Raw genomic sequence first — 12,785 nt, 5'->3', positions numbered from 1 at the left:
ACACTGGCCTCCTACCAAGTGCTTCAGTTATACATACAAAGCCTAGGGGCTTGAATCGCTTCTAGGAAAACCAGATCATTTTCATGGATGACCACTGGGGTCAGTGTAAACTGTGTTAATACGGTAAAGGGATTTTGTGTTGAAATGCTTGCTTTTGAAGCACAGGTTTCTGTAACTCATTTTTTTGCAATTCATATTTTATTAGGATTTTTCTTTTTTAAGACTCAATGCATTAAAATGCTCTAGTTTATGTGGAAAGTTTCAGCTTCATTTTTAAATAAAGCAGCTCCGGGACTGGGTTATTGGGTTAACTGCTCCTTCATATCAGTCTGCACAAAAACTTACAGCCTAACAGAACTAATGATGTTATTGCATTATCTATCCCATACAATGTAAACACACAAAAGTGTCCTCCTAGAAAACCAGTATTATGCTTTGTCTCCTTTTGAAGATCCACACACACATATATTTATGCAGTAGGCTTGACTCTTCAAAAGCCAGTTAGTGTTGCTGTGAGCAATATGGAGTGCGTGCATGCATTTTCACTTCTATTGAGGGCCTGGGGGAAAAAAAAAAGTGGTGTGTGTGTGTGTGTGTGTGTGTGTGTCGACCTCTCCTTTGTTAATACGTCCACACCCAGCTCCTGAACGCAGACTAAAGCTCCAGAACACAGACTTTATCAAAGAGTGATTGTAAGCAGGACCCCTGAGAACATTTCAAATGTCCTAACAGTGGAAGAGGAGTGCAGTGCCCGCTGTGTCTACTTTCCAGTGTTCACATGTCTGGGAAAGTATTGCATTTTCTTTCTTCATTTCAAATCCATTTCATGATTACACACGGGGCCTGTTCCGCTTGCCAGGCTGCAATAAATTCAAGGGCAATCTACGTGATTTGCTTCATCAGCTCTTAATCACAGTGATTAGCTGCCAGGGATTCTCAAGCTGTGTCGTGATTATTAAATACGCTGTTTCTCTGCTGACAGCCCCAGTTTATCTAGGGTAATCGATGCAATAAACCTGGTTCAGTTTATAAAATTGACCTGTGCACCTGTGTACAAGAAACAAGTTTAAATCCAGTTAAATGTCCCCCTCAAGTGTCCCTTGGTTTTAAGGGTGCTGCACAAAGCAGTTAATTTGATACCGTAGATAAGGGAAAAGTTATCCTGAATAGTTCAATTTCAATTTAATAGTGAAGGTGTTTTAGACACCCAGGCCCTGGTTTGGCACAAGGCTCTGCCTGCTCAATGCAGTAATTAGAGACAGGATTGGAACAAGATCCTGCACTGGAATAGACTGAGAGAGTCCCAATGAATACGCGTTTTTAACCAGATCCATTCCCTTTTATTTATAGAACAGTCCCATATTGTTCTGTAGTTTCTTAATACAGAATTTGATCGTGTTTATTAGGTGCAGGGGTTAATTTGTGCCGCAGATCCCGGATCCGGTACCTTTTTGTCTGACAGATGAGAATTATATACAGATTGCAAATAATAAATCATATTAACATACATACATAAATAAATAAATAAATAAATAAATAAATAAATAAATAAATAATAAACTGATTTTTTGTTTGTTTAAAAAAATAACTATTACATAACATGTATACTAAAAAAAATGAATGTTCCATGGATTGAACGACAAGTGTACTGTAACGATATATTTTAGGATGCAACGTCTAAGTAAGAAAATTACTTTTTTTTTTTTTTTTTTTACACACCAAACATCATTCCTGTTCATCAGATTAGTCGCCCCGCCGCTGGTATTGTTCAAACCTGAAGATTATGTTAAAACACGGCTAGGCAAAGGCTGGCATGCAGCTACTGACCCTGATCCACAAGCAGATGAGAACTTGAAGCATATAGCTGCTGTAAATCAAGGGCAGTACATTAGGTCTGGAAATAAAAATGCTGTCCCTCTTCATTAATTATGATCTGTTATGTTTTTGTTTTTTTTTATAAATGAACCCCAATTAGGTTGAATGATATAAAATCACTTTTTAAAATATATGATTGCAACCCATACAGCTCATTATGAAATTATTTAGTAAAACTTACTTTAAAATGCCCCTCCCCATCCTCCTCCCCCCCCCCCCCCCCCCCTCGACTGCATTGAAACAGACTTGTCTCAAGCTCAGGCTTGCTGTACATTCACAAGTGCGTCAGGTTCTGGAAATCTCAGCATAGCACCTGCAATGTTGAACAATGTTAACTAAAGCAGCCCAGCCAGTAGTCATAACTCGACACTTTATTGTAAAACAGTGAACCCTCCAAACAGGTGGCAGGATTGAGGTTGCAATAAAACCACGATACAAACATCTGACAGAGAGAAACTCTGCTTTTAAAACACATTTACAGAAAAAAATACAACCATGCACAAAAAAAGTAATAAATAAATAAATAACGAGAATAATGAGAATAAAAAGATTTGGACAGCAATTTCATTCGACTTCAAAAGGAAACTAAGGCTCCTGTCTTGACCCCCCTTAGGAAGTGCCACCTCTTCCTCTTCTACACTATTTACAGGATAAAGGAGGAGATGAGCATCAGGGTTAGAAACTCAAACTAGTCCTGCTCCCAGTACTCTTAATGAAGTGCATTGTTTTCATGATCGAGAGCCAGGAGTGTGAGCTGTTAAATAAACCCTACAGCTCCTGTAGATCCTTCATAGAGGGGAGTTCTGAAACCCAGGACTGATGCAGCAGGGCTAGTGTGAGTTTCTAACCCTGCTAAGTTCTATCTAGTTTATATCAGAACAGGTCTGTGAGCACCTGGCTGGTTTGAGACAGCTGTACAATATGTGTTGAAATGATTGTTTGAATTATTATGACATCCGACTTTTAAAAAAGCTGTTCTTACCTGACCAAATACTGTTTTTTATTTATTTATTTGTGCTATTGCTGTGAACAGTAATTCTTAAAAAAAAAAAATCACAGTGGAACAGAAGGTAGTACCATCAGTCATATTGCCTTTCTGCAGTGAAAGACACTGCTGCACCAACCAAGATGGGATTGTGATGAACTGGGGGTCTCCTTTAGAGCAAGGTTAACAATCTGAATTGAAGGGCCAGGTTAACAATTTGTGGTAAAACAAAAGTGAGTTGTTCTTCACTGTTTATTCTGTTTAGCCATATTTTTGTTGACTGAGACACAGCATGAGCCAGATTGCAGCAGGGATGAAGAAACATTTGCTCTAATTAACATTTGAGCCGACGGTTCAATCCAGAGAAGCTTGGATGGAAGCGTCTGTAACAAGTTGCTTCCAGGGCATTGATACGCGCATTGTGTACTTGCGTCTGTCATCCAGGTCAACCCTGCTTTATCAAAAGCAGTGTGAAATTGCGTGGCCGACCCGCATGACACCTGGGTAGGTTATGACCCAGGTAGAGCATGCCAGTGTGAAAGAGGCTTTATATGCACAGAGTCCTTAAACGCTGCACGCCACTCTGCTATTAGTGTAGAATTAGCTGTCTGATTTTCCAGGTTCCAAAATACATTTTGGAGAGAAACCTGGAGAAGTCTGCCCCCTAGTGTGCATTAATGGAACTTACACCTAACCCGACTGTGCATTACTTCGTGGAACACACACACACACACACACACACACAGACCGAGGGCAAAGGCATTGCACGTTATTAGTGAGGAATAAAACACTCGTGGTATAACAAGCAAGAAACTACTCTGAGCAATAATTAAAAAACGAATGCCCCAGGTGCTTCCTGCAACCAGGTCTCCAAGGCTACGTTCATACTGATACAACTGTCATATTGCTTTTGTCTAGGATTTGAATTGCTGTTCTTTTACCATATTTTCAAAAATATTAAACAGCATAAATTATGATCCCTAGTGAATTCTAGTGCTGCATAACATACCAGATACCAGCATCACTGATCTTCATCTCGGCTATTCTGTAGTCTGGGAATGTGATACTTTTTAAAAAGCTACTCCAAGGATCCAAGGATAGCTGTGCCATATTTAAAATGGATTTTTTTTTTTTTTCAGTGAGGATACATTTTTTAAAAATCGTAGACTACATTGGATCACACAAGCTAGGTCTTCAGAATAAACATAGCAAATACAAAACGAAAAGGTGTGTGTTACATACGTAGTGTACTTTAATTAGCTATTGAGTGACCAATGCCCTAAAAAAAACGAATGGAATGTACTGCATTTAGCCAAGCTCCTGTGACGATCAGCAGGGTTGACTTAAGCTGGTTAATATCCCCTCTCTCCTTCTGACACTGGTGCAATGAACAAACCGAATAAATAAAAATAATAAAAAGTTTCATATATTTGTGTAACTCTGCCTTAAAACTCTCTTAAGCACTTAACAGCACTTATTGGTGATATATTATATATTTAGTTAATTTTTTATATTACAAAACTACTGCATCTCATTATCTTTATTTTAAACGTGTAGGGGCTGGGGGTGGGGGTCGCGTGTTGTACCTCTTAGGTATAAAAAAACATACTTAAAAACAAGGTGTACTTGTGTGTTGTATAGAGAGAATACGGTGCTGCTTTATTTCATTGCTGTATTTCCAATTACCTGCAGGCAGGAGAGGTAGCACAGTCTCCAACACGCACACGCACACGCACACTCACACGCACACTCACACGCACACGCACACGCTTGAATTCAATGTATCAAAAATGTATCATTTACTACGTTTTTAAACATTACATTTCGTGCATGGACTACTGGTATAAATAACGGTGAAATGGCAAAACCACACCAATGTTATTGTGCAAATTCACAACTGAACGGGCGTGGGGTGGGGTGGGGTGTGGTGGGGTAGGGTGGGGTGGGGTGGGGGGAGCAAACAAACACAATGAATACATACATACATACCAATCGTACCAACTTCCAACTTCATACAGTAGCAAATACAAAACAGGACATGTGATCCCACTCGTCCTGCTACTAAGCGCTTTGGTCAGGACTGACTGCTAGTTTAATGCCACCAGCAACTGTGCTGCCTGGCTGTCCTGTTCTAGCACCTGTTCAGTTTGAGGACTTGATAGAAATGGTCCGAGACTGTGAGGAAACCAGTGTGGCCCCCCGACTATAAAACAAACAAACAAAAAAAAAAACGATGCTCCCAAAATACAAAGTTGCTGTTAATTCTGAGTAGTGAGGGCGAGCGTGTTGGCATATCCGTGTGGGCACATCATGTCGTTCTCCGAGACGCAGTGGGTAAAGGCTCCGGGGTTGGCGTTCGTGTACTTCCGAGCTCCCTTCACCGTGGCGCACTGCTCCGCCAGCTCCAAGAAGCGGCACACCAGGAAGAACATGTTCTTGAACATAAAGACGGACACCGGGAGCTGGTAGACGTACACGAGGAAACAGCGCACCATGAGGAGGGGCGCGTTGACCAGCACCCCGGAGAAGAAGCGCGCCCAGATCCACTTGCACTCCAGCTGCGCCGAGTTGAGCTCGTACAGCCACAGGACAGGCACGCTCAGCGCCAGGAAATAGACTGCGATCACGGTGTACTTGAGGTAGACGGTCGGGATCTCGTTCGTCAGCAGCAGCTCGATCAAGGTGAAGCTGTCCAGCAGATCGAGGCAGGTGCTCACGTAGCAGCTCTGGGAGTGGTAGCGTGTGGCGCCGGTCGAGTCCTCTGTGATGGCATTGATCAGGCAGTAGAGCAGAGGCGCGGAGAGCGTCATGGTGATTTTAAAGCCGGTGATCCCCAGGGGAACCTTGAGCTCGATCAGGTCCAGAATGGACGTCTCCAGGATCAGCACCACTTTGGGGGTGCAGGCGATCACGTAGATGAGCCAGGCCAGGTAGGCGAAGGTGAACTCGCCGAGGTTGAACCCGTTGAACAGGGCGCCCTTCTGCGGGTGCTGCTGATGGTGGAGGCTACAGGCTCGCTCCCGCTTGCTCCTGGCGTTCTTCAGGAAGAAGATCCCCCAGCCCGTCATGACCACCAGGTCCGTTGCGATCCACGAGCACCAGTAGAGATCCGTAAAGACGATCAGGTAGAAATCCAGAACGCCGCCCTGGAGGGTCAGGATGAGAAAGCACAGGAGCTTGTAGAACAGGCTGAGCGCAGAGCGGCGAGCGTACAGCGGGGCGGCCGGCAGAAACTCGCCCGCAGTCATGATATGTGTGGCGGCGCCGGCTGAGGTGGGGACGAGGGGCTTGATGCTGCTGTCCTCCGGGTTGCCGCTGCCGGTGGACGTGTGCGAATTCCTCCTGAACGAGATGTTCCTGATAAAGAGGGGTTCGTTTTCCGCGGGGGAAGGGGAGGAGAGTGCTCCCTCCGGGTGGATCACCGTGTTCGGGTTCGGTTGAGGGTAGCTGGATTCGGGGTGTTCATTTCCAAAAGCTGCGATCATGGTCTATACGCTTTCTCCCCTTTATGTTGTGTTTTTTTCTCCCTATGTAGAGGTAGCAGCTCAAAGAGGGGGGTGCGAGCGCAAAAACCCGGAGTGGAATCCAGGAGGAACGGACCGTGTTTTCATAGAGCTATAGGTTGCTGTATATTGCATTTTTGGCATTTGCTGTTTGAAAAATAAAATGATTTAGTCAAGGGTTACATGTTGAAACGAAAACCGCCTTTTAGAGACACAAAATACAGCTATTCAACGTGTACCCTTTCAAACACCACAGTGCGTACACATAGGGGTATATTTAAATATACCCCATCCACCGCAAGTGATCAAAAAATTAAAATAAAAAATAAAGCCTTATGCAAAATCTATGTTTATAATTGGTGAAGTGTACAATTTTAATACTGTGTAGGCTATATATATACTTTCCATGGTTATTGTTTTTTTTTTATAAACATGGTTAATTGCTGTTGCCCTTCTAAACAAACAACAACAAAAAGCTCGTTTGCACAGAGCATTTGTTTGTTGAGTTTTTAAATAGACCACGACATGTTCATTCAAACAGCGTGACTACCCTACAGAAATAGGATACCGATTGTGGCAAGCCGTTTAAACATTTAATCTGGAATTTTGTATATATCCGTAATTCTATTTTTGATGTCAAAATTGCTGTATTTGATATCAACAAAACATATCAGTAATAATTGCTAATATTAGAAATGGAGGATTACATGTTAAAAGGGCTTGCCATAACCGACGCACAAAACGTAGGCTGAGGGAACACAAAGCCACTTTGCGGCTTAGAGCTTGGGGTCAGGAACCAGGTTTCAAGGCCAGTGTTACTGAAAAAATGGCTTTCATGTTCCCTCAGTTTAATAATATCCTATAATCCTGTATGATACACAAAGCACGGCTGACAACCAAGACGTTGTGATGCATCGCATGTCCACGCAAGTGATCTTTAGCAATGAATCGATCGGAGCTTAAACCGTTACTCGTTCTGACAGGTTCGTCTTGAGTGTGATAATAATAATAATAATAATAATAATAATAATAATAATAATAACTCCTCATCTGCCTGTTAAAATGGTATTACTGTGGATTAAAAAGCGAGCGCACAGTCGGTGCTGTGAACGGATTACGCAACCAGTCAAAGCATTTTGAAGCGTGATCCCATTCTAATGGCAGCAGAATGAGTGGTGAGAGAGAAGCGGACATTTAAGAGGTTTTTATAATAATAATAATAATAATAATAATAATAATAATAATAATAATAATAATAATAATAATAATAATAATAATAAAGCTCTTCAGTCCGTTCAATTCACAGACACAGCAGAAGGCTTGGTTAGGAGAGAGATTGTAGGATGGATTTATTTATTTATTTATTTATCCAGGGTGACTTACAATTGTTACAAAATATCACAGTACAAAGTATCGCGTTGTAAAATATAACTTTACAGGCTATCACATTATAAAATATCACATTACAGAATATCATACTACAGGTAAGAGCAGTTATGAAGGTACAATAAGATCAAATTCAAGTAAGAGCAAAATAAAGAATACGGTAAATTATCAGTAAGTGAGAGTTTGACTAAGAGCAGCTAAAACTTATAGTAAATATTTGCTTATATGAGTGAAGTCCAGTAAGAACAGGTATTAAGTATGATAAATGGATGAGAATTACTTCAAATAAGAGCAAATACAAACTTAATGTTAAATAACATGAACCTGTTGAAAATTGATTAAAAAACCTTAATAAAAAGTCAGTAGTTACCTATAAGAGTAAAATCAAATACAATACAAGATACAGGAAGTAGTTATATGTAGGAGCAGTAGTTGAATGCAGCAAGGTATGGAGCAGTTCAGTGCAAGTACAAGCTAATGCAAGAACTGGTACAACTGGGTGCCATATAGTCCAGTGTAGTCGAGAGTTGTGATGTTTACAGATGCTGTCTGAACAGGTGTGTCTTGAGGAGGCGCCGGAAGGTAGTCAGGGACTGAGCAGTCCTGATATCCATGGGTAGGTCGTTCCACCACTGAGGGGCAAGGGTGGAAAAAGAGCAGGCTCTGGAGGTGGAGGAGCGGAGGGCAGGTACAGCTAGTCTGCCAGAGGTGGAGGAGCGGAGGGGATGAGAGGGGGTGTAGGGAAAAATGATAGTCTGGAGATAGGAGAGAGCAGAAAGGTCAAGACAGCGATAGGCGAGTACAAGAGTTTTGAATTGGATGTGAGCACCAATAAGGAGCCAGTGCAGACAGCAGAGCAGCAGTGTAGTGTGGGAGAAATGAGGAAGGGAAAAGACAAGATGAGCAGCATAGTTTTGGATGAACTGGAGCGGATAGGTAGCAGAGGCAGGGAGGCCGGCCAGGAGGGAGTTGCAGTAGTCAAGGCGGGACAGTACCAGGGCCTGAACTAGGAGCTGCGTGGAGTAGTCAGTGAGGAAGGGGCTAATTCTGCGTATGTTGCTGAGGAAGAAGCGACAGGAGTGTGCCGGAGTAGAAATGTGCTGAGAGGGAGGGGTCAAGGGTGACACAAATGTTCTTTGTGGATGCGGAGGGAGAGAGGGTGGTGGATTCAAGAGGAATAGAGATAGAGAGATCACCGGTGTGGGGGATAAAGAGGGAGGAAGAAAAGGTGGTCTGATTTGGAGAGGTTGAGTTTGAGATGATGCGAGTGCATCCAGGAGGAGATGGCTGAGAGACAGCTAGAGATACGGAAGAAAATCTCAGAGTCAGAGGTGGGAAAGGAGAGGAAGATCTGGGCATCATCACAATCAAAGTGATACGAGAAGCCATGGGAGGAGATGAGGGGACCCAGGGAGCGGGTGTAAAGAGAAAAAAAGGAGGGGTCCCAGGACTGAGCCTTGGGGGACTCCTGTCCCCCAAGAGAGGGTGAGCCATGCAAGGACACCCGGTACATGTGATCGGAGAGGTAGGAGGAGAACCAGGCAAGAGCAGTGCCCAGGTCAGCAAGGGAGGACAGGAGAATAGAATGGTCGACTATGTCAAAGGCAGCAGAGAGGTTGAGAAAAATTAGGACAGAGGAGAGGGAGGCGGCATGAGCAGAGAGTTTGTGACGGAGAGAAGAGCAGTTTCAGTGGAGTGTACCAGGCAAAAACCAGATTGGAGGGGGTCGAGCAGAGAATGTGTTGCCAGAAAAGCAGACAGCTGGCAGTGTACCATGCGTTCGAAGGTTTTAGAGAGGAACGGGAGGAAGGAGACAGGAAAGTAGTTCTGGAGGGATGAGGGATCCAGTGAGGGTTTTTTAAGATGGGGGTGTCAAATCAACAGTACGAAGGTCATTCTTGAAATCAGGACTTAAAGGATGTGTTGCAGTAAGAATACCTCTGTTAAGAAAGGGGAACAAGAACTAAAAGGCTAAACTATGCACAAGAACACAGAAATTGGACTGTGGAACAATGGCCAAAGGTGCTTTGGACTGTTGATGGATGGACGACACCTGTGCCTTCTGCCAGTTCCGTTGTCAATTCAACGCTTATCTTCTTTCTATTCCTTAAGGATATTATCTTCAAGTATTGCTCATCCTTGTTAGACAGCAGGCTTAACTGTAATTATGTGCCCGGATGATAAATTAAAATCATATCTGGGATGTGAATACAAGGATGATACTCAAACTAATTCTGAGTGCCTTTATTCAATTGAGCCAGTAAAACATGGCTATAATGATATGTTTTATTGGAAGTAATACTTACTGTATGAAATCTATGTATAGAAGTGGAAAAATGCTTACATAAACTGTGGTTAGCTGGTGTATCAAAATGTTCTTGGCGTTAACCCAGATATGCAGGCATATAGATAAGAATGGCCTTGCTCACATATAAGAAAACACTTGCAAGATGATGGAACGCGTTGTATAGTTCTGTTGCAGGAAATGTGGAGGGTGTATTAACTGTGGTAGCTTGTAAGTTCTGTATATGGAACAGCAAAAGGGAAGAATGCATGTGAAAATGTATTGATATCTTGGGTAAAAAATTCCATGGACAGTTGAAATATACTCTGTTGAGTATATCAGCTGCTTGCAGCAGAGTGTTCTTGAACATTCTGTTGGGTACATCCCATGTTAACCATTGTAGGAGCCCGAGGAGCAGGCTGTGTGATAGTGGCTATAAATATTAAATGAAAAGGTGACTCCTTTGTTGTTCTCTGTACTGTGGGGAGCTATCCAATCCACTGAATGCAACAGTATTATAATGCTATGAAGATTTATGCTTGAATAAAAACTACTGTGCTGTGACACAATTGACAATAGACTGTGCAGTGTAACTACACATACAGTTACATCATTAACTATGTAGTAAATGACATCACAAACATAAAAGTGAGTGTAGTTACCATGACATCAAAAGCCTACAAGTACCTCCACTGTTTGTTTTCAAACACTTTCCCTTGACATACATTTGTTAAACACACCGAGACATTATCTAAGTAAATATCTAATAATGAAAAAAACTATTTTAACCACTTAAGGTACACAAGGAATTGAGTGCTTGTTGTTCAAACGGTTTCTTCTTAAAATAAATTTGAGAGCGACTCATGTATCACGAGGAGGAAACTGATAATTTGGATGAGCAGATCCAATATATTTTAAACCCTGTTTTGTGCACCTCATTGCAAAAGTAAGAAGGTTAGCATCATTTTATTTATTTATTTTGTGGGACACATGTCCTTTGTACTAAAGGGTTAATTGACTTTTTTTTCTTCATAAAGCATTTCTAGTGAGTGATCAGTATTCTGTTGTATCCAGATTCTCTTTGAATTATGTTAATATAACATACATACAAGTAAATGCCCCAGGAAAGTTCCATCTTGAGTCGTTTGATGAATTATTATTATTGAAATTAAAACACAGCTGGAGCGGACATGACTAAAGGGTTTTTGAGTGGCAAGTTAGAACTAAACACATCGCCCTTCACAGAACCGGCTAGTGCTCATACATCACATTGAACTATTTATGGGTCTCACAGCAGAAAGCAAATAAATTGAAAAAAAAGAGAGAGAAGGAATTGAAATTGATTTCAGCCGGCACCAGAGGTTTTTGTAGATTGCATTGGCATAAGCAATTTATCTTTATGAATAATTACTAACAATTGTTCAGTAGGCCATTTGGGTAATTTAAACTATAGGCTTTTAAAAATGTTACCTTCCACCTGTTTTGTTTAAAGGCAGTTTTTACTGTGTTTTGTGATTCTAGGAAAGTCGAGAGGACGTGGCGCAAAGCAACTGTGTGGGAGTTCTATTAGAGATTTCTGTCTATACATGCCAACTAATGGATTTTTTTTTTGGGGGGGAGGGGGGGTTTATATTTTCACTCTCTAACAATCAGAGATTGTCAGGAAAAAACTAACTTTTAACTGCTGCTCACATCAGCAACATTAAGTTACACGAGTATAGCACATTTCACAAAGTTATTGAAAATTAAAATTTAAATGAAAATATGTATCAACTGTACTTACAGAAAGTGTGATTGTTGCATTACAGCCTACTTTGACCACACTAAATTATATTTTTAAAAACCTTACCATTACAGGACATATTAAAAGAACATAAAAAATGTTCTGAATGGGGAGGTCATTTGTCCCGCCAGCCCTCCTCCGGATCTCATAGCTGACTCATCCCAGAACATCCACTAGTCGGTTCTTAAAAGGATTGCAATGATAGAGTGAAAAGAACTTGGCTTGGTACCTCGTTCCATACTCTTATCCCTCTCTGTGTAATAAAGCATATCCAGCCTTCTGATCCGTCTCCATTTCCAACTGAGTTCTCTGTTCCTGGTCTCTGTGCTGCAATTGAAATAGTGACGGTTGTTGATTCCCTGTATGATTTTAAGGGAGACCTAATCAAAGTCTTTAACTAACCCTTCTTTGTTTTAAGGTTCAGTTCACCTCAGCCATTACCTTATACCTTAGTGTCAGCTGAAACATACCACACATGTAGTGGCTTAAATATTTTAAATATAGCTGGAATGTACGAAATATATTACAGGTGACACACTGTATTTTGAAATACATTCATTACACACACACACACACAATACAGGCATTTCCTGTGATACTGATTTTGTTTTTAATCAAAACTAGTACTTTAAAGAAATGCTGTAAAGCAAGTTATATAACAAAGTATAAATATGCAATTTAAAAGCTCTTATGCTACAGCTGCAAGCGTAGCACCATCCTGCCTGTTTTGACTCGCTGTGTAATTTAGTGGCAAGCAGTTTCTAAAGAGGGAGAAAGCTTGTGTCCGTCCCTTCATATGAACCAACACTGGTTAATGTAAACAAACTGGGCTATCAACAAGGTACTCTTGCTTTGTCTCTCTCTCTGTATCTTTCTTTGAATGTGCAGAAGTCTAAACTGGGGAAGAATGCAGCAAACAGACAGCAAGGAGCTGGATCCATATGGGATACTGCATGCATCTGTGACCTG

General features: G+C 41.5%; 1 protein-coding gene across 1 annotated transcript; it reads right to left on the bottom strand.

Moving 5' to 3' along the window:
• Positions 1 to 2,231: 2,231 nt before the first annotated feature.
• On the bottom strand, positions 2,232 to 6,450 carry tmem121b (transmembrane protein 121B). The gene has a single exon (XM_034032054.3). The coding sequence runs from the start codon at positions 6,343 to 6,345 to the stop codon at positions 5,119 to 5,121; it is 1,227 nt and encodes a 408-aa protein (XP_033887945.3). The 5' UTR covers positions 6,346 to 6,450; the 3' UTR covers positions 2,232 to 5,118.
• Positions 6,451 to 12,785: the final 6,335 nt, after the last annotated feature.

Source organism: Acipenser ruthenus, chromosome 14 (assembly GCF_902713425.1).
Source record: "Acipenser ruthenus chromosome 14, fAciRut3.2 maternal haplotype, whole genome shotgun sequence".
In the NCBI taxonomy this organism is placed as follows: Eukaryota; Metazoa; Chordata; class Actinopteri; order Acipenseriformes; family Acipenseridae; genus Acipenser; species Acipenser ruthenus.
This window is presented reverse-complemented; position numbering and strand designations above follow the sequence as displayed.